This window comes from Myotis myotis, unplaced genomic scaffold (assembly GCF_014108235.1).
Source record: "Myotis myotis isolate mMyoMyo1 unplaced genomic scaffold, mMyoMyo1.p scaffold_m19_p_9, whole genome shotgun sequence".
NCBI classification, from domain to species: domain Eukaryota; kingdom Metazoa; phylum Chordata; class Mammalia; order Chiroptera; family Vespertilionidae; genus Myotis; species Myotis myotis.
Genome location: NW_023416401.1, coordinates 91,712,653 through 91,733,939, shown reverse-complemented (window position 1 = coordinate 91,733,939; position 21,287 = coordinate 91,712,653). Strand labels below are relative to the sequence as shown.

Genomic DNA, 21,287 nt, shown 5'->3' with positions numbered 1-21,287 from the left:
CTCTCCAGCAGCCTGGCATCAGCGGGATGCAGTGCCTGTGTGTGCGTGTGCGTATGTGTGCGCGCGTCAGCCCATGTGCGTCCCCGCCCTGCTGAGTCAGCCTGGGGAGGGCGCTGTTGTGAGCAGTCCTCCAGGCGGTTTGAGGTGAGGGCCCCCGTGGGAGGTGCCGCCAGCTGCCTCCAGTGCTGCTCTCCAGGTGCCTTGCAGTGGGCAGGGGAGACGGGCAGAGCTGCTTTTCCCATCTCCCCATTCCCCAGTTCTGTTGTGGGATATGTGGCCTTCCACGCCCGTGGGCACAGCCCTCTGTCATTAGAGCCAGGCCCTGCGGGAGGACGTTTGTCTGGCTGGCAGTGGCGACTGTGAGAGCTGATGGCCTCACCGGGGACTGCAGGGACCAAGCGGAGAGGGGGGTTTCCTGGTTATTCGGTTCCAGTGGCCATCATCCCGTCTGTGTTAGGGAAACCGAGGCACAGGAATACTTGTATCTGGTCCACTGTGCTAGTTGGGTGCCGGGCTTTGCACTCTGACCATATGACCCCCCACTCTCTCATCTTCCCTGAAAGGGGGGTCCCGCGGGCACCACTCATTTTGCCCTGCTGGCACTGACCGACCCAGCCCCTCTGCTCTCCCCTCCTTTGGCCCCCGGGGAGCCCGTGGACCAGTTTGCAGGAAGCCCTTCTCCAGGGGGGTGTCCTGCTGGGGGTGGTGGAGACGGGTGAGGGGCGGGAACCTCCTGATCAGGGACCCTGCTGAAGGCAGTGTGGTCACAGTGAGGGGGACTTAGTCTCAGCTTCTCGGCTCAATGCGGCCCAGCTCCAGAGAGAAGGGAGGAGGCCCATTTCTCCGAGGGCTGGTGTTTTTTGATGTTGGCTTTGAAGACCCCTATCCGGCAAGAGCCAACTCCAGTGACGCCTCTACCCCACAGACACTCTCTCCCACTTGCCCTCCCTCCCCAGTTCTATTTTCCAATGATGAGGGCTTTATGCGCCATCTGATGGCGGTGTTATGTGTCATTTCCCTCTGCTGTTCTCATCTCCCTGGAGCTCTTAGAGCCCTGGGACCACTCTGGCCTCAAAATGCTGCAGGACAGTGACGTGACAGCGCCAAATGCCATGAAGGCCGCACCTGGGGTGCTCATCATGTCAGCTCTCGGTCAGTTTCAAGGGAAAAACAAGGGCTGAGTTAATTTTGAAAAGATGGGATCATTCCCCATTGACTCAGCTCCCACAGGCCAGCTCTGCTTCCTTGTGCACTTCAACAAAAGGAAATGCTTCTCCGGGCCCATGTGCAGAACAGCGAATGCTCTGTGAAGTCAGCGGTTCTCTTTTCAGGCAGGAACAGCCATTCTGAAACCAAATTCCTTCTGCCCTGCACTGGCCCTGAGCCAGCTCTGCAGCATCTATAGCAGTGATGGCGCCTTTGGAGCTCGGCGTGTCAGCATTTTGAAAAACCCTAACTTAACTCTGGTGCCGTGTCACATATAGAAATTTTTAAATATTTGCAACCATAGTAAAACAAAGACTTATATTTTTGATATTTATTTTATATATTTAAATGCCATTTAACAAAGAAAAATCAACCAAAAAAATGAGTTTGCATGTCACCTCTGACGCGCGTGTCATAGGTTCACCATCACTTATCTATAGTGTACTGCTCATCTCCTCCTCTATCCAGCATTTCATCCATTCATCTGACCACTCTCCTTCCATCTATCACCCATCCATCCGCCAATCATCCACCATCCATCACCCATCACCCATCCATCTACCATCCATCCATCCATCCATCCACCATCCATCACCCATCCATCTACCGTCCATCCATCCACTGTCCATCCACCCATCCTTTCACTCATCCATCAACCCACCCATCTACCATCCATCCATCCATCCATCCACCATCCACCACCCATTCATCCACTCATCCATCAACCCACCCATCTACCATCCATCCATCCATCCATCCACTCATCTATCCATCCATCCACCTACTCACCCACCCACTCATCCATCCACTCGTCTATCCATCCATCTACTATTTATCCATCCACCATCCATCCACCTACCCATCTACCATCCATCCATCCACCATCCATCTACCCATCCATCCACTCATCCATCAACCCACCCATCTACCATCCATCCATCCATCCATCCATCCATCCATCCATCCATCCATCCACTCATCTATCCATCCATCCACCTACTCACCCACCCACTCATCCATCCACTCGTCTATCCATCCATCTACTATTTATCCATCCACCATCCATCCACCTACCCATTTACCATCCATCCATCCACCATCCATCTACCCATCCATCCACTCATCCATCAACCCACCCATCTACCATCCATCCATCCATCCATCCATCCATCCATCCATCCACTCATCTATCCATCCATCCATCTACCTACTCACCCACCCACTCATCCATCCACTCGTCTATCCATCCACTATCTATCCATCCACCATCCATCCACCTACCCACCTACCATCCATCCATCCACCATCCATCTACCCATCCATCCACTCATCCATCAACCCACCCATCTACCATCCATCCATCCATCCATCCATCCATCCACTCATCTATCCATCCATCTACCTACTCACCCATCCATCCATCTACCCACCCACCCACTCATCCATCCATTCGTCTATCCATCCACCAACTATCCATCATTCATTCAGGACAGCAGAAAGCTCTGCAGGGGTGGCCTCCAGAGAAGGTGCACATCAGTGAGCAGTAGCCAAAGGTGCTAGTGGTGGGAGGAAGGGGCGGTGAGATAGGGTCCCAGCCTGGGCCACACTGGCTGGAGTGCGTGTCCCCGTGGTCTTCCTCTTTTGTCCACTTACTGCTGACCATGTTGTCCCAGGCTGGTCCTCAAGAGCAGCACTTGGAACACTGCGGAGAGCACGGCATGCTGGTTCAGGAGCTCAGAGCTGTCCACTCCCTGCAGACGGGGAGCAGGGCCCCCGCCCCCCACCACCGTGGTCTCCAATTCAGATCCAGGATGTGGTCTGCTCAGGACAAGGCAGGTGAAGGCTGCAGAACTCCCAGCATCAGACGGCACTGCGGGGTGGGCCCTGGGCGCTGCTGGCACTGGCTGAGCCAGCTCCCTGGTCTATGGATGGTGACCACTGGGCTGGGCTGAGCTCAGGGCTCAAGGGCTGGCTTATCCTCCTCTACACGTGTGCACGACACACATGCAAAGCTTTCTTTAAAAATATGTTTATTGATTTCAGAGAGGAAGGGAGGGGGAGAGAGGGATAGAAACATCAGTGATGAGGGTGAATCATTGATTGGCTGCCTCCTGCACGCTCCTTACAGGGAATGGAGCCTGCAACCCCCGCATGCGCACTGATGGGGGATTGAGCCATGACCTCCTGGTTCATAGGTTGACGCTCAACCACTGCCCTTTGCTGGCCAGGTGTGCAAAGCTTTCTTTTCTTTTTAAAAAAATATTTTTATTGGTTTTAGGGAAGAAGGGGGAGAAAAATAGAAACATCGATGAGAATCATTGCTTGGCTGCCTCCTGCACGCTCCCTGCTGGGGATTGAGCCCACAACATGGGCATGTGCCCTTGACCGGAATCGAACCTGGAACCTGCAGGCCAACGCTCATCCATTGGGCCAAACCGGCCAGGGAGTGCAGAGCTTTCTTATAGCAAAAGACTGAAAAGCACATGGGTCTGAATCCATAGGGCAGCAAGCACAGGAAGTGGTGCAGTGGTTACTGTAGCGATTTGCTGCTGCTGCTGCTGCTGCAACAAATGACGCCGTGGCGGCAGTCTCAGCCGCAGGCTCTCCCCGGGCACCGTCCACCGTGAGGTCAGGGCCTCGTGGGGCTGGTCCTCCACGCAGGGTCACGCTCTGAAATCAAGGTGTCGCCAGTGGGTGGGGCGCGTGGAGCTGGGCTTTTTGCCTTTTTTTCAGGAGAGTCCGCGTCCCACGTGCGCAGGCCGCGCAGCCGCACAAGGCTCTTCCCGGAGGTGGCGCCGGGCGGGCGGGCGCGGGGGGCAGCTTCCGGCTGGAACCGAGAGGGTGGCGGGTGGCTCTCCAGGTCGCACAGCTCGGGGCGGGGGGACATGATAGGGAACAAACCTCGTCCCCAGGGCCGAGGTGGACGAGCCGCCGGGGCGCAGGCAGGAGCCTCGAGGGGGAGCCCCCGCCTCCGGAGGCGCGCAGTCCGCCGAGCCCGCCCCGGCCCGCCCCGTCCCCGGCTTTCTCCGAGGAGCGAGGAGCGTGCAGGCCGGAGAGGAGCCGCCCCGGAGCCCGCTGGCCGGCGGCCCTGCCCGCGGGGGGGGGGGGGGGGGGGGGCTGCACCGTCAGCAGAGCGAAGCACACGCGGCTGCAGGAAGCGCCGGCGGAGGGCGAAGGGAGGCGCCCCCTCTGCCCGGGACAGGCCGCCTCCTCTCCACGTCCATCGGCCCGCCGGCCGCTTCAGCCTTGGCGCTGGCACCGAGCTCAGGGCTGGGCAGGGACAGGGGCAGGGGCAGGGGCAGCGGGAGGGGCGCTCAGGCCGCCCGAGCCCTGGAGCCGCGGGTGAAATGGCGGCAGGAGGCGGTGCGCACAGCTGTGGTCACCCGCGGGCAGGGAGCGGCGTGGCTGACCGAGTGCCCTTCAGGGGAAGTGGGCGCAGGGGCTGCAGGGCGGCCCCGAACCCCGGGTACGCACAGCTCCCAGGCTCCCCGCTGGCTCCTGAGAACCAGTCAGAGCTCGGGGAGGGGCTGGCGGAGCCGCCAAGGCCTCGCACCCGGATCCCGGCCCGCGCCTCTCCTGCCGCAGCAGGTGCCCGGAGGGTCTGCCGGTGCCGACCCGCTCGGGATGGCAGTGGCCGAGGGGATAGTTTGGAGGCCCCGGGGACAGTCAGGTGTGAGGACCATGTGGGCGTGAGGGACCCAGGGGTGCCCAGCCTGCTCCACCTGTGGCCCCCAGAGGCGCTCGGGGATGGGGCCTCTGCGCTGTGGCCGGGCTCGGGCCCTGGTGGCACCACTGCCGGGCGGCCTCTCGGCGGAGGAGCGTCACTGTCTAGCGGAGATGGATGACGGGGCTGCTCCGAGGAGCCCGAGTGCCGGCGGGAGAAGCAATTAGGTGATTAAGGGCAATCTGGGCCCAAGAGAGGCGACTGGTGTGGACAGACAGCCAGCAGCCTGGCCGCCGAGCTGGTCCCGCTCCGGACGCCAGGCTCCCCTGGGCAGGACTGGGCCAACTCCAGGACGGGGGCACTCAGAGGCCTGTGGCACCCGCCCCCTGCCCACATGTCCCTGTGAGTCGCGTCGTCCTGCCAGGCCCTGGGTCCAGCTGGCCCACCTGTCAGTGTTGCTCTTGCCACCCAGGTGTCACCTCCCTGCCTCCCGTTCCTCACCCAGATGGCCTCGGCACCGTGTCTTTTTCCTCATTCCCTTGGTGCCTCCACCTCACGAGTGCCTCTGCCCCGCCCGCTCACTGTGCCCGCACAGCAGGGCGGCACTCACCAGGGGCTCAGGGATCTCTGTCCCTGGGAATCTCCCCCCCCGCTGGGGCTCCCAGGGGCGCAAGGCCAAGGCTGCCCCCTCGCTACCTCCTCCAAGTAGTCTCCCTGGATTGCAGCCCCCGGCTGGTCTGTGCAGGGTCTCCGCTGCCTCCCTGAGCGGGAGGCTCCAGCCCTGACTGGTCCTCTGCTTGGACACCAGACAGGAGCCCAGCTGCACAGAAGGGAGAGGCGTTTTGTTATGGGGAGCATCTGAATGTTAGAAATTTTGTGTCTACAAATGGTTTTGAGTGTGCGCACAGGGGAAGGAGGGATGCCACATGCATGGATGTGGCATGTGAGTGCGTGTGTGTGTGTGTCTGTGTGCATATCTGCGTATGTGTGTGCGTGTGTGTGCAGGCGCCAGTCAGGACCTGCTGTGTCTGTGAGCAGCAGGAGGCAGTGCCAGGTGCGGGCAGGACACGGGCCCACTTGCTGGCACGAGTGGCTCTGGGTGGACCAGTGGAGACTGCACTCTGTACCACACACTCCTTCCTGTTACATAAAATTTTCCACGACAAAATGAGTCACTTATTTATTTATTTTATTTTATTTTATTTTTTTAAATATATTTTATTGATTTCTTACAGAGAGGAAGGGAGAGAGACAGAGAGTTAGAAACATCGATGAGAGAGGAACACCGATCAGCTGCCTCCTGCACATCTCCCACTGGGGATGTGCCCGCAACCCAGGTATCTGCCCCTGACCGGAATCGAACCTGGGACTCTTCAGTCCTCAGGCCGACGCTCTATCCACTGAGCCAAACTGGTCTCGGCATGACCACCTGTGGCCCCCAGAGGTGGCCACACCTTTTTTATTAAAAAAGACACTTTTTTAATAAAAGGAAAGGGTTTTGCATTTTGAAAGGTAATGTGCACATAGCAAGCGGTGGGCACCGGGTTGGGTGCCAGACCCAGGGCCCCCTGCAGCCTGGCCCGGCCTCAGCCCAGCTCCCACTCTGCTCCCCGGTGCCAATCCTTCCCCCGCAGAGGCGGAGCCCACGCTCCTGAAGAGGAAAGGGCAGGTGAGGTGTGGACCTTGGGCACTTAGGAGGGCAGCACCGGCGAGAAGCTCCGTGTTAAGCTGAGCAGCAAGATGACAGAAGACACTGCCCTGTCGCCTGCCTGGCTGGAGGCCCCAGTGCGGCTCCGGGCACGGGGCGCTCCCATGCAGCCTGCTCGCAGGAACGGCCAGAGGCTTTGTGGCGTTCCCCCGGCTGCCAGTCATGTCAGCTGACGTGGCCAGGGTGTCACCGCTTGGGGGAGAGTGCCGAGCTGTGCAGGTGGCTCCAGCTCTGAAGACGCGAGGGCCATTCCCGGGGACCCCCACAGTAGGTCTGGGTGGCCCCCTCAGCTGTAAAGCAGAGCTGCGAGCCAGGGGTCCAGGCCGTGTCCTGAGCACAGGTTCGGTCCGGCTCCGGGTGGGCCGGGTCGCCTCCCCGCCCCGGCAAGAACTGGTGAGGAGGTGGCCGCTGCCGGCTTGCTCACGAGGGCTTGGAGAGCCTGTGATTACCAGGCTCTGTGTGGCCAAAGACAGGCGCACTGTGCAGGAGCGGCTGATCGCTGAGCTGCCCTCCAGCAGTCACTGCAGGTTTGGGTGTTCGCATTTCTCCCGCCACGGCCCCATGAAGACAGCCCAGTGTCTCCTGGGCTGGGGAGCGAGAACCCTGCCTGGGAATTGGGTGAGACCTCTGGCTGGCACTGGGGACTCCGACCAGCAGGGTCCACCCCGGCCCTGACGGACAGCCTCAGTTGTGGGGAGGGAGGCCTGGCTGTGAGGAGGGGTGGCAAGGACTAAGCTGGGTGGCTTCGGGCCTGGGAACTGGCTCTGGTTCTGGGCTGGGCTGAGGGCTCCCACATGTCTCCCTTCATCTCAAAGGGACAAGGGTGGGACTGGAGAGGCCTGGGTAGTCAGGAGGGTGGTGCCAGGCACGCAAAGGTCTGCGATTGCCTCCTGGGCTGGGCTGCAGGCTGAGGACTGGCTACCTCTCGGAGCTGAGGAATGAGGACCACTGGGGTGGGAGGCCGGAGCAGGCTGGGTGTGTGCGTGAATATGTGTGTGTAGTGTGCAGGTATGTGCACAGACGTGTGCATGTGCATGTGTGCCAGTAGGCCCTTCCCACGTGGAGCACAGTGCCTGCCCCGGCTCCTGGCTCTGCCACTCCGCACTCCCGATCTGGCACCTGGCTTCCCCTGCCTCCATCCCCTCCGCGAAGCAGCCTCGTTTCTTTCATAAATTCAGCCTGGACATGGTTTCCATGGTGTTTGATAAAAATTGGAACTCAAATCATAATTGTGGGGAGTGGGGGACATGGGAGGAGGGAGGGAGGGGGCGGGAGGGCGGGTGTGTGTGTGTGTGTGGAGCTTCCCAGCCCAGGCTCCTGCAGCAAGCCAGTGGCTGTTGTTTCTTTTATCCCTTCAAGTGTATTTTCAAATGTATAGAGTTCTCCCCCAAGCCCTCCTCCGGTTGCTTAGCAATGGCGATGGAGCCAGAGGCGCCCTCCCTCTGAGGGTGGTGGATTCCTTTCCGGTCCACTTGCTGGAATAGAGATTCAAGCTCAGAGAACCTGTGGGGCGTGTGGAGGGCCTGGGTACATGTGCTCGTGAGACGGGCGCTGAGCTGTGGCTAGGGTTCGGGACTGCTGTGCACGTTCCCCAAATTTCTCTCTCGATGACTAGCCTGAAACTCCACCATTAGAATTGCATTCCTTCGGATGTTTTTATAAAATGTCAGGGCCTCTATTGGAACTCACGGTGAGTGATGGGAGTCCGGGCCTTCCCTGCTGGCTGTAGGGGTGGTGGTGCCTCAAAAGCACAGAGGGTGTGGCCCTTGGATCCTCATGCCTCACCCCTGAGCCAATCAGAGCAGGGTGGCGAGGAGCACCTGGAATGATGGATGGACAGGAGGATGGGAAGGGCTGGGCAGTCGTTCCTGCACTCAGTGGGCCTGGGACGCTGCAGCACAAGTTGCCGCGGGTGAAGGTTCCCAGGCCACCAGAGCTTTTGCTCACACGAGCAGAGGGTTGGGGGAGACTGGGACGCCAGTCAGGGTCAGTACTGCTATGCTGTCCAGGCTGCCAGGGCCCTGAGGGGAATGGACAGAGGGCTCTCTCAGCCTGAGAAGACACTCTCCTTTCCGACCACCAAGGCTGGGGCCTGGGGGACCCTGCTGTGGTGAGATCCAGGCAGAGCAGAGGTAGCAGGAAAGGGGTGAGTGTGGGGATGCCCCGATTCAGAAGGCACCTCCTGTGGGTAGGTGTCCAGGCTGTCTGCTGGCAGGAGGTAGCAGACAGTGGTGGCTTTTTGAGGGGACAGCTAGTGCCCCTGCCCTGTTCCCAGGCCCCCCAACTGCTGACCCCTAGCTTTGCTCCCTCAGTTCCCTCAGTTGGGGTGTGGAGACCAGAGTCAGACGTCAGAGAACCCACACCCCCTTCCTCAGGTCTCTGTGCCCAGAGCACAGACCAGGAAATTGAGACTCAGAAGGGGCTAGTGTGGGCTCAGGGCTCCTTGACACCAGGCTGGGAGGGGACCCCATGGCCCACAGGGGGCTGCTCCTGCACCAGCCCCTCTTCCTCCACGGCTTCCTGAAGCTCTGGAGGGTGGATGGGACCTGAACTGGGTGATCCTGGCCCCCAAGCCCCCAGCCTCTCAGAGACACGACCAAAGCCCACATGTGTTAGTTAAAGGGCCCCAGTGAGGGGCTGTCTGCTGTGCTAGCAAATATCTGTTGAATGAGTGCATGAATGAATGAGTGGATGGATGAATAAATGAATGGATGAGTGAGTGAATGGATGAATGAATGGATGAGTGGATGGATGAGTGAGTGGACAGATGAGTGAGTGAATGGATAGGTGAGGAGATGGCTGAGTGAGTGAATGGATGAATGACTGGATGAGTGAGTGAATGAATGGATGAATGAATGAGCGAATGGATGAGTGAGTGAGTGATGAATGAATGGATGAGTGAGTGAATGAATGAGTGAGTAGACGAATGAGTGAGTGGATGGATGAGTGGATGAGTGAGTGAATGAATGAGTGGGTGTATGAATGAGTGAATAGATGAGTGAGTGGGCAAATGAGTGAGTGGATGGATGGGTGAATGGATAAGTGAATGGATGGATGAGTGGATGGATGAGTGAATGAATGAGTGGGTGTATGAATGAGTGAATAGATGAGTGAGTGGGCAAATGAGTGAGTGGATGGATGGGTGAATGGATAAGTGAATGGATGGATGAGTGGATGGATGAGTGAGTGGAGGAACGAATGAGTGGATGGATAAGTGGATGGATGAGAGTGAATGGGTGACTCAATGAGTCAGTGAATGAATGAATGAGTGAGTGAATGGATGAATGAGTGAGTGTATGGATGCACACAGGCCCACAGCAGTGGAGCCAGTCACTGGGGGCTACCATTTCCTTTATTGAGAGACTTGGGATTCTGTCGATGGCTATACATTGAGGCAGGGGTGTGAAGTGACATGACTACTGACCAGTCACTGGGGACACTGGACTCCAAGACCAGACCTGCCAACACATGGAGCCCTGGAGTGACAACATGACGACGCGGGAGCTGCCGCGGCACCAGGAAGGCTGGGCGGGCGCACAGGCCTGGATAGCAGCAGCACAGTGGTCGTGGGGTTGCAGCGGTAGACACACCCGGCTGCGTCCAGAAGGGTCTGGGTGGTGGGGGTCTCCATCTTGTGTCCACTCTGCCTCACCTCAGAGAACTGTCTCTCTGTCCATTCTGGGCGGGGTCCTCCGGGACAGTCACCTGCAGCCGGCAGGCCCCGCTGTGGGCCTGCTCCCTGGCCGTTCTGGGGCCGGGCTCCGTGGGGCGCAGCAGAATGGCTGGGTGAAGGGCGGTGCTCCTGGTGGGAGACTGAGTCCAGGGACTCTGGGCTAGGATGAGTCCCGAGTCCTGAGTCCACGCTGCCCACGCGGCTGCCGCTGTCTCCCAGGCCCAGGGGGAGCTCTTAGGGAAAGGCCTGCGTCTTGCTCTCTGGGCCCTTCTGCCCCGGAGGCCTGGCTGGCCCAGGCCAGCTCCCCCTGACCTTTCCGGGATCGGAGACCTTCGCGGGGCTAGGCTGGCGCGGCGTTTGGAGACGGGCTCCTACAGATCAAGGAGGCGCCTGCTTTTCTGGTGCCGGGAGCCGGGCTGGGCTGCTGTCTGCCAGCTGTGACAAACAAGTCTGGCCTCCGCCTGGCTGCCAGCCCGCAGCTCCTCCTCCTACCTGCGTCTGCCGGGGCCCCAGCTCCTGCTGCCCGGGCGCTGGGCTGTGGAGTCACCTGTGCAGCGGGTGAGAGCATGTTCCTGGCCTGCCCTGGGCCCCCTCCACCCCCCACGAGGTGTCCCTGCAGAGCCTCACTGCCACCTTGGTGAGCGGAGGGGAGGAGCAGCCCCGCAATGCAGGCTGACCTTCGCTGTCCTTTAGGGCACATCCAGCTTCCTGGGAGCCTCCCGGGGAGGCTTCTGTGTCTGCTGCACCTGGGCTCCGTGCTCCTGAGGTGAGGCGGAGGGACACGGGCCTCCCTTCACTCACTCGGCAGAGTCCTGCCGGCTGCTCCTCCCAGGGCTCATCTTGGGGTCGGTCACTGCCTCCCAGGGCCAGTCCAGCGATCCAGGCCCAACCCCAACCCAGGCCTTTCCTCGCTAAACATTCATTGGTCTGGGAATAAGACTGCCTTCTGCCCAACGTGAATGTCTCCTCATTAAGGCTCTTTTGGGGTCTGGGAGAGAAACGATTTCTCTGGCTTTGAAAGAGGCAAGATGGGAGGGGTAGGGAGGGAAGGGGTGGGGGAGAGAGAGAAGCAGAAGGAAATGAGCCTCTGGGTATGAGGTCCCAGGCCCAGTGCAGGCCTTCCCCTCTCCCCCCCAGCTGCCGCCAGTCCAGGCAGTGGGCATAGAGGTGGAGGCCAATCGGCAGGCCAGCCTCCTCAAGACCCCTCCAGCCCCCTCCCTGTCCCTCTCAGCCCCCTCCAGCCCCCTCCCAACCCCCTTCCAGCCCCCTCCAGCCCCCTTCCAGCCCCCTCCCTGCCCCCTCCCTGCCCCCTCCCTGCCCCTTCCCAGCCCCCTCCAGCCCCCTCCAGCCCCCTTCCAGCTCCCTCACTGCCCCCTCCAGCCCCCTTCCTGCCCCCTCCAGCCCCCTCCCTGCCCCCTTCCAGCCCCCTCCCAGCCCTCTCCCAGCCCCCTTCCAGCCCCCTTCCAGCCCCCTCCCTGCCCCTTCCCAGCCCCCTCCCAGCCCCCTCCAGCCCCCTCCCAGCCCCCTCCCTGCCCCCTTCCAGACCTCTCTCTGCCCCTCCTAGCCTTCTCCCAGCCTCCTTGAAGCCCCCTCCCTGCCCCTCCCTGGCATTGCTGACACCAGTCACCTGTCACCTGCCCTCCCCAGCCCTAGTACAGTGTCTCCCTGGTGACATTGCTGGAGAAGGTGTGGTTGCTGGACACACTGTTGGTCTTCCTGGAGAAGGTAGGTCTCTTGCTCCTGCGCCCCCACAGGGGACAGAGGCAGGCCAGGGTGGCCAGGAAGGTCTGGCGGAAGTTGGCGGAGACGAGGTTGTACAGGACGGGGTTGGCGGCAGAGCTGACGTAGAAGAGGGCGTTGGTCAGCATGTAGAAGTAGTGGTAGAAATCGTAGAGGAACCTGGGGTGGGAGGGCCGCTCAGACCGTGTGCATGACCCACAGCCGCCAGCAGGCATGGTGGCTTGGGACAATAATTTAAAAACGACTTATAATTGTTTGATGTGAGGACATTTCATAATAAATTCCAGGTTCTTGCTTCTCCTGAGAAGTTAAAGTTCTGACTGCAGTCCCAGTTGGCACCTGTCAGCCAAGTTGAGTTACAAGCAGGATGTGGCTGCTCTGCTTTGCCCGTCCCCCCCTCTCCCTGCAGTGACCCCCCCCCCCCCATGCAGAACCCCAGGCCCCAGGGCTGCGGGGCTCCGTGGGTGCCGACTTCAACCAAGCAACCAGGGCAGTGGCCCCATCAGGTCTTCTGACAGCTGTGCCCCTCGCTCTTGACTTGTTTGCCTCCACCCACAGGGCTCTCCCTCCCTCCCAGGCTGCGCCCTTCGCCACCAGGCACCCCGAGTCTCAGAGGCCCTTTCCTTGGGGCTCCTGGAACACCTCGCCCATCCTGGTTTGTCCTCCTGTTGGTTCCTTCCCTCGGAAGCCCGGGGCCTGGGACCTGGCAGCCGGGAGCTCCGGGCTAGGGCTGCGTCCGACAGGCCCGCGAGTGTCACAGCGCGGGCAGCCGCTCTCAGCCCCTGGTGTCCTCTTCAGCTCCCAGCTCCCCCCCCCCCCTGCCCAGGCGCCAGCCCTTCCTGGCTCTGCAGACCCCTCTCCCCTCTCAGCTCGCACTCTCCTAAGCCCTGCTTTCCTTTCCTGAACCTTTCCCTCGGCCAAGTCCAGTGACCAGCATCTGTCCCTCCCCTGGTCTGGTCACAGCTGCATCTGAGGGCCCTGACCGGTACCCCCGCCCTGCCCTGCTCCTCTCAGCGCCCCCCATGCCCTCCTGTTTGGGGAGCACACTCCCCGCCCCAGCCTCCTGGTACTCACGGGGTCCACTGCTCATCGGAAATGTAGCAGAACATGAGGCGTCGCACGTGGTAGGGCAGCCAGCAGACCACGAAGGCGATGACCACGGCGCCTAAGACAGAGATGGACACCGGCCTCAGGGAAGTGAGGGAGACGGCCATGTCTGTGGACCAGAAGGCTTAGTGCTGTGAAGACTCAGTACACCCAAAGTGATGCCCAGGTTCAATGTTATCCCATCAAAATCCCAGCAGCACTTCTCGTAGAAATAGAAACAGTCACCCTAAAATTCCTATGGAATCTCAGCGGGTCCCGAAGAGCCAGAACAACTTAAGGCAGAACAAGGCTGGGCTCAACTTGCTGGTTTCAAAACTTACCGCAAAGCTACAGGAAGCAAAACAAGTGGCCCTGGCAGAGACAGCAGGGCACCGGGCTAGAGCAGAGAGCCCCAGGAAGCGGTCACGTGCATGTCAAGTGACTGGTGACCAGGCGCCGAGACCATCCAAGGGGAAAGGACAGTCTCTGCCACACAAGGTGCGGGGAAGTGGACATCCACACGCAAAGGATGGCGCTAGGCCTCCCCTCACACAAACCCACACAGAAATGTGCAGTCAGCTCGGGACGGACCAAGGACCGAAAGGGAAGAACGAAGAGTATAAAACTCTCGGAAGAAAACACAAGACGAAAGCTGTGCAGCATGTGCCTGGAGTGGCTTCTTGGATATGTCACTAAAGACACAGGCAAGAAAGGAAAAACAGATAATCTGTACTTCAAAAGTGAACACTGTCCCCAAGGACACAGTCCAGGGAAAAGGCAGCACAGAATCTCGATGCGTAATTTGCAAACATGCTCTTCCATTCTGTGTTGCCTTTTCCCTGGACTGTGTTAATATAGAGAACTTCTAAATCAGGGTTAATATAGAGAACTTCTAAAACTCAACAATAAAACAGCAAAAACCCACTTCAAAAACAGCCCTGGTTGGTTGGAGTGGGTCCCATGCACTGAAAGGTTGCAGGTGCGATTCCTGGTCAGGACACTTACTCAGGGTGTATGCTTTATCCTTGGTCGGCATATGGGAGGCAACCAGTCCATGTTTCTCTGTCACATTTCTCTCTCTCTCTCTCTCTCTCTCTCTCTCCCTCCCTCCCTCTCTTTCTAAAATCAATAAAAAACATATCCTTGGTGAGGATTTAAAATATATAGAGTGTCCCCAAAAAAGTATACACACACTTTGAATAATTATAAAGGCAGTGTTTATTAAAATACTAGAGGCCCGGTGCACGACAATTGTGCATTGGGGAGTGGGGGGACTCCCTCAGCCCGGCCTGCACCCTTTTGCAGTCCTGGAGCCCTCAGGGGACATTCTTAGCACTGCTGTGGAGGCGGGCTGCTGTGCTGCCAGCTGTCAGCCTGGCTTCTGGCTGAGCAGTGCTCCCCCTGTGGGAGCGTACTGACCACGGGGCGGGGGGCGGTGGGGGGCAGCTCCTGGTTGAGTGTCTACCCTCTGGTGGTCAGTGCACATCATAGCAACTGGTTGTTCCGCCGTTCAATTGATTTGCATATTATCCTTTTATTATATAGGATATTTACTCTCATGTACTTCAAACAGAATTTAATAATATGCAAATAATATATGTTTATTCTGCTCTTTTTAAAAAAATATATTTTATTGATTTTTTACAGAGAGGAAGGGAGAGGGATAGAGAGTTAGAAACATCGATGAGAGAGGAACATCAATCAGCTGCCTCCTGCACGCCCCCTACTGGGGATGTGCCCACAACCAAGGTACATGCCCTTGACTGGAATCGAACCTGGGACCCTTCAGTCCACAGGCCGACACTCTATCCACTGAGCCAAACCAGCTTGGGCTGCTCTTACTCTTTACTTGGCATCTTAGCAAGCAAAGTAAAGAGTGTAGTAATCAAAATTTGAGAGATCATAATAAATACACATTACTTTAATTTAATAAAAAAGAAATACAATTGACCAAATGTTGATTAGTAATGAGAGGACCCCTTTGTAAAGTATATGCATGTCTAAGTACTATGTTGTACACCTGAAATTAATACAAAGTAGTAATAAATGTAAACTGTAATTGAAAAATAAAATATGCAAACAGATAAAAATATTTTATTAAGAAATCAAAATAAAATATTAGTATCTTAAAAATCAAATAATAAAATAAAATGGATTTCATTTTCAAAATTGAGGTGCCAGCTGTTAAAGTGTATATACATTTTTTGGGACCCCCTGTGTATAGATAAATGGGCAACAAAGGACTGGAACAGATATTTCACCCAAGAGGACAAACACATGGCCAATAAGCACATGGAAAGATGCTCAACATCCTAATCCTCAGGGAAATGAAAATCAAACTACAACCGGATGCCACCTCACACCCATCAGAACAGCTGCTACCAAAACAAAACAAAACAAAACAAAACACAAATGAACCAGACAAATAACAGTTTTTGTTTATATGTGGAGAAACTGAAACCTCTCTCCACTGTTGGTGAGAAAGTACAGTGGTGCAGCCACCATGGGAAACAGTATGGCTGTTCTTACAACAATTAAAAATAGAATGACCTCCAGCAGTTCAACTGCTGACACATGCTACATAGATGGACCTTGAGGGCCTTATGGTCAGTGACAGAAGCCAGTCACAAGGACAAGCCTACGATTCCACTCTCAGCACCAGCCAGCTTTCTCGCCAGGTCCCGCCACCCCAGGGCCTTTGCAGAGCTGTGCCCTCAGTCTGCAGCTCTGTTAACAAGATCGGCTTCTGGGCAGCCAATCAATGAGTCTCTCTCATCATTGATGTTTTTATCTATCTATCTATCTATCTATCTATCTATCTATCTATCTATCATCTATCTAAAGATTGGCTCCTGGTCCTGCTGATTTCTGCTGGACGTCACGTCCTCAGAGAGCCCCTCATGGCTGCCAGGTCATGGTTTTATTTTCCTCTTCATGCTCATCCCTGTCTGAACATGTGTGATGTGTGTATTTGCTTCCTCTGGTGCAGCCTGTGCTCCCACTGGAATGGAGGGGTGACCCTGCCACTGCTGCCTTGGCTCTGGGGCAAGTGGTCTGAACCAGAGATGGCGCTCAGGATACTTGTTGATGGGTGCATGAAGAAATGGAAGAATGAGAGGGTGGATGAGTGAGCAAAGGGTTGATGAGTGAATGAGTGATTGTGTGGTAGATGGTGGGTGGATGAATGAGTGAAGGGTTGACTAATGAGTGTGTGGTAGAAGGTGGGTGGATGGGTGAGTGAAGGGTTGATGAGTGAATGAGTGTGTGGTAGATGGGTGGGTGGATGAGTTAGTGAAGGGTTGATGAGTGAATGAGTGAGTGTGTGGTAGATGGGTGGGTGGATGGGTGAGTGAAGGGTTGATGAGTGAATGAGTGGGTGTGTGGTAGATGAGTGGGTGGATGAGTGAGTGAAGGGTTGATGAGTGAATGAGTGAGTGTGTGGTAGATGAGTGGGTGGATGAGTGAGTGAAGGGTTGATGAGTGAATGAGTGAGTGTGTGGTAGATGGTGGATGGATGAGTGAGTGAAGGGTTGATGAGTGAATGAGTGAGTGTGTGGTAGATGGTGGGTGGATGAGTGAGTGAAGGGTTGATGAGTGAATGAGTGAGTGTGTGGTAGATGGTGGATGGATGAGTGAGTGAAGGGTTGATGAGTGAATGAGTGAGTGTGTGGTAGATGGTGGATGGATGGGTGAGTGAAGGGTTGATGAGTGAATGAGTGAATGTGTGGTAGATGAGTGGGTGGATGAGTGAGTGAAGGGTTGATGAGTGAATGAGTGAGTGTGTGGTAGATGAGTGGGTGGATGAGTGAGTGAAGGGTTGATGAGTGAATGAGTGAGTGTGTGGTAGATGGTGGGTGGATGGGTGAGTGAAGGGTTGATGAGTGAATGAGTGAATGTGTGGTAGATGAGTGGGTGGATGAGTGAGTGAAGGGTTGATGAGTGAATGAGTGAGTGTGTGGTAGATGAGTGGGTGGATGAGTGAGTGAAGGGTTGATGAGTGAATGAGTGAGTGTGTGGTAGATGGGTGGGTGGATGAGTGAGTGAAGGGTTGATGAGTGAATGAGTGAGTGTGTGGTAGATGGGTGGGTGGATGAGTGAGTGAAGGGTTGATGAGTGAGTGTGTGGTAGATGAGTGGGTGGATGAGTGAGTGAAGGGTTGATGAGTGAATGAGTGAGTGTGTGGTAGATGGGTGGGTGGTTGAGTTAGTGAAGGGTTGATGAGTGAATGACTGAGTGCGTGGTAGATGGGTGGGTGGATGGGTGAGTGAAGGGTTGATGAGTGAATGAGTGGGTGTGTGGTAGATGGTGGGTGGATGAGTGAGTGAAGGGTTGATGAGTGAGTGTGTGGTAGATGAGTGGGTGGATGAGTGAGTGAAGGGTTGATGAGTGAATGAGTGAGTGTGTGGTAGATGGGTGGGTGGATGAGTGAGTGAAGGGTTGATGAGTGAATGAGTGAGTGTGTGGTAGATGGTGGATGGATGAGTGAGTGAAGGGTTGATGAGTGAATGAGTGAGTGTGTGGTAGATGGTGGATGGATGAGTGAGTGAAGGGTTGATGAGTGAATGAGTGAGTGTGTGGTAGATGGGTGGGTGGATGAGTGAGTGAAGGGTTGATGAGTGAATGAGTGAGTGTGTGGTAGATGGGTGGGTGGATGGGTGAGTGAAGGGTTGATGAGTGAATGAGTGGGTGTGTGGTAGATGGTGGGTGGATGAGTGAGTGAAGGGTTGATGAGTGAATGAGTGAGTGTGTGGTAGATGGTGGGTGGATGGGTGAGTGAAGGGTTGATGAGTGAATGAGTGAATGTGTGGTAGATGAGTGGGTGGATGAGTGAGTGAAGGGTTGATGAGTGAATGAGTGAGTGTGTGGTAGATGAGTGGGTGGATGAGTGAGTGAAGGGTTGATGAGTGAATGAGTGAGTGTGTGGTAGATGGTGGATGGATGAGTGAGTGAAGGGTTGATGAGTGAATGAGTGAGTGTGTGGTAGATGGGTGGGTGGATGAGTGAGTGAAGGGTTGATGAGTGAATGAGTGGGTGTGTGGTAGATGGTGGGTGGATGAGTGAGTGAAGGGTTGATGAGTGAATGAGTGAGTGTGTGGTAGATGGGTGGGTGGATGAGTGAGTGAAGGGTTGATGAGTGAGTGTGTGGTAGATGAGTGGGTGGATGAGTGAGTGAAGGGTTGATGAGTGAATGAGTGAGTGTGTGGTAGATGGGTGGGTGGATGAGTTAGTGAAGGGTTGATGAGTGAATGAGTGAGTGTGTGGTAGATGGGTGGGTGGATGGGTGAGTGAAGGGTTGATGAGTGAATGAGTGGGTGTGTGGTAGATGGTGGGTGGATGAGTGAGTGAAGGGTTGATGAGTGAGTGTGTGGTAGATGAGTGGGTGGATGAGTGAGTGAAGGGTTGATGAGTGAATGAGTGAGTGTGTGGTAGATGGGTGGGTGGATGAGTGAGTGAAGGGTTGATGAGTGAATGAGTGAGTGTGTGGTAGATGGTGGATGGATGAGTGAGTGAAGGGTTGATGAGTGAATGAGTGAGTGTGTGGTAGATGGGTGGGTGGATGAGTGAGTGAAGGGTTGATGAGTGAATGAGTCAGTGTGTGGTAGATGGGTGGGTGGATGGGTGAGTGAAGGGTTGATGAGTGAATGAGTGGGTGTGTGGTAGATGGTGGGTGGATGAGTGAGTGAAGGGTTGATGAGTGCTGAGTGAGTGTGTGGTAGATGGTGGGTGGATGGGTGAGTGAAGGGTTGATGAGTGAATGAGTGAATGTGTGGTAGATGAGTGGGTGGATGAGTGAGTGAAGGGTTGATGAGTGAATGAGTGAGTGTGTGGTAGATGAGTGGGTGGATGAGTGAGTGAAGGGTTGATGAGTGAATGAGTGAGTGTGTGGTAGATGGGTGGGTGGATGAGTGAGTGAAGGGTTGATGAGTGAGTGTGTGGTAGATGAGTGGGTGGATGAGTGAGTGAAGGGTTGATGAGTGAATGAGTGAGTGTGTGGTAGATGGGTGGGTGGATGAGTGAGTGAAGGGTTGATGAGTGAATGAGTGAGTGTGTGGTAGATGAGTGGGTGGATGAGTGAGTGAAGGGTTGATGAGTGAATGAGTGAGTGTGTGGTAGATGGGTGGGTGGATGAGTGAGTGAAGGGTTGATGAGTGAGTGTGTGGTAGATGAGTGGGTGGATGAGTGAGTGAAGGGTTGATGAGTGAATGAGTGAGTGTGTGGTAGATGGGTGGGTGGATGAGTTAGTGAAGGGTTGATGAGTGAATGAGTGAGTGTGTGGTAGATGGGTGGGTGGATGGGTGAGTGAAGGGTTGATGAGTGAATGAGTGGGTGTGTGGTAGATGGTGGGTGGATGAGTGAGTGAAGGGTTGATGAGTGAGTGTGTGGTAGATGAGTGGGTGGATGAGTGAGTGAAGGTTTGATGAGTGAATGAGTGAGTGTGTGGTAGATGGGTGGGTGGATGAGTGAGTGAAGGGTTGATGAGTGAATGAGTGAGTGTGTGGTAGATGGTGGATGGATGAGTGAGTGAAGGGTTGATGAGTGAATGAGTGAGTGTGTGGTAGATGGTGGGTGGATGAGTGAGTGAAGGATTGATGAGTGAATGAGTGAGTGTGTGGTAGATGGTGGATGGATGAGTGAGTGAAGGGTTGATGAGTGAATGAGTGAGTGTGTGGTAGATGGTGGATGGATGGGTGAGTGAAGGGTTGATGAGTGAATGAGTGAGTGTGTGGTAGATGGGTGGGTGGATGGGTGAGTGAAGGGTTGATGAGTGAATGAGTGGGTGTGTGGTAGATGGTGGGTGGATGAGTGAGTGAAGGGTTGATGAGTGAGTGTGTGGTAGATGAGTGGGTGGATGAGTGAGTGAAGGGTTGATGAGTGAATGAGTGAGTGTGTGGTAGATGGGTGGATGGATGAGTGAGTGAAGGGTTGATGAGTGAATGAGTGAGTGTGTGGTAGATGGTGGGGGGATGAGTGAGTGAAGGGTTGATGAGTGAATGAGTGAGTGTGTGGTAGATGGTAGGGGGATGAGTGAGTGAAGGGTTGATGAGTGAATGAGTGAGTGTGTGGTAGATGGTGGATGGATGAGTGAGTGAAGGGTTGATGAGTGAATGAGTGAGTGTGTGGTAGATGGTGGATGGATGAGTGAGTGAAGGGTTGATGAGTGAATGAGTGAGTGTGTGGTAGATGGTGGGGGGATGAGTGAGTGAAGGGTTGATGAGTGAATGAGTGAGTGTGTGGTAGATGGTGGGGGGATGAGTGAGTGAAGGGTTGATGAGTGAATGAGTGAGTGTGTGGTAGATGGTGGATGGATGAGTGAGTGAAGGGTTGATGAGTGAATGAGTGAGTGTGTGGTAGATGGTGGGGGGATGAGTGAGTGAAGGGTTGATGAGTGAATGAGTGAGTGTGTGGTAGATGGTGGGGGGATGAGTGAGTGACGGGTTGATGAGTGAATGAGTGAGTGTGTGGTAGATGGTGGGGGGATGAGTGAGTGAAGGGTTGATGAGTGAATGAGTGAGTGTGTGGTAGATGGTGGATGGATGAGTGAGTGAAGGGTTGATGAGTGAATGAGTGAGTGTGTGGTAGATGGTGGGGGGATGAGTGAGTGAAGGGTTGATGAGTGAATGAGTGAGTGTGTGGTAGATGGTGGATGGATGAGTGAGTGACGGGTTGATGAGTGGTTGAGTGAGTGTGTGGTAGATGGTGGATGGATGAGTGAGTGAAGGGTTGATGAGTGAATGAGTGAGTGTGTGGTAGATGGTGGATGGATGAGTGAGTGAAGGGTTGATGAGTGAATGAGTGAGTGTGTGGTAGATGGTGGATGGATGAGTGAGTGACGGGTTGATGAGTGAATGAGTGAGTGTGTGGTAGATGGTGGATGGATGAGTGAGTGAAGGGTTGATGAGTGAATGAGTGAGTGTGTGGTAGATGGTGGATGGATGAGTGAGTGACGGGTTGATGAGTGGTTGAGTGAGTGTGTGGTAGATGGTGGATGGATGAGTGAGTGAAGGGTTGATGAGTGAATGAGTGAGTGTGTGGTAGATGGTGGATGGATGGGTGAGTGAAGGGTTGATGAGTGAATGAGTGAGTGTGTGGTAGATGGTGGATGGATGGGTGAGTGACGGGTTGATGAGTGAATGAGTGAGTGTGTGGTAGATGGTGAGGGGATGAGTGAGTGAAGGGTTGATGAGTGGTTGAGTGAGTGTGTGGTAGAT

General features: G+C 55.6%; 1 protein-coding gene across 1 annotated transcript in view; it reads right to left on the bottom strand.

Annotated features, from left to right (window-relative positions):
• Nucleotides 1–11,873: 11,873 nt before the first annotated feature.
• Nucleotides 11,874–21,287, bottom strand: part of NTSR1 (neurotensin receptor 1) — a 32,227-nt gene continuing 22,813 nt past the window's right edge. The window contains exons 3-4 of the mRNA XM_036323614.1: nt 13,066–13,156; nt 11,874–12,150 (exon numbers count right to left, since the gene is read on the bottom strand). Coding sequence (XP_036179507.1) covers nt 11,901–12,150; nt 13,066–13,156 — 341 coding nt within the window. The 3' untranslated portion in view covers nt 11,874–11,900. The remainder of the gene's footprint in view (nt 12,151–13,065; nt 13,157–21,287) is intronic.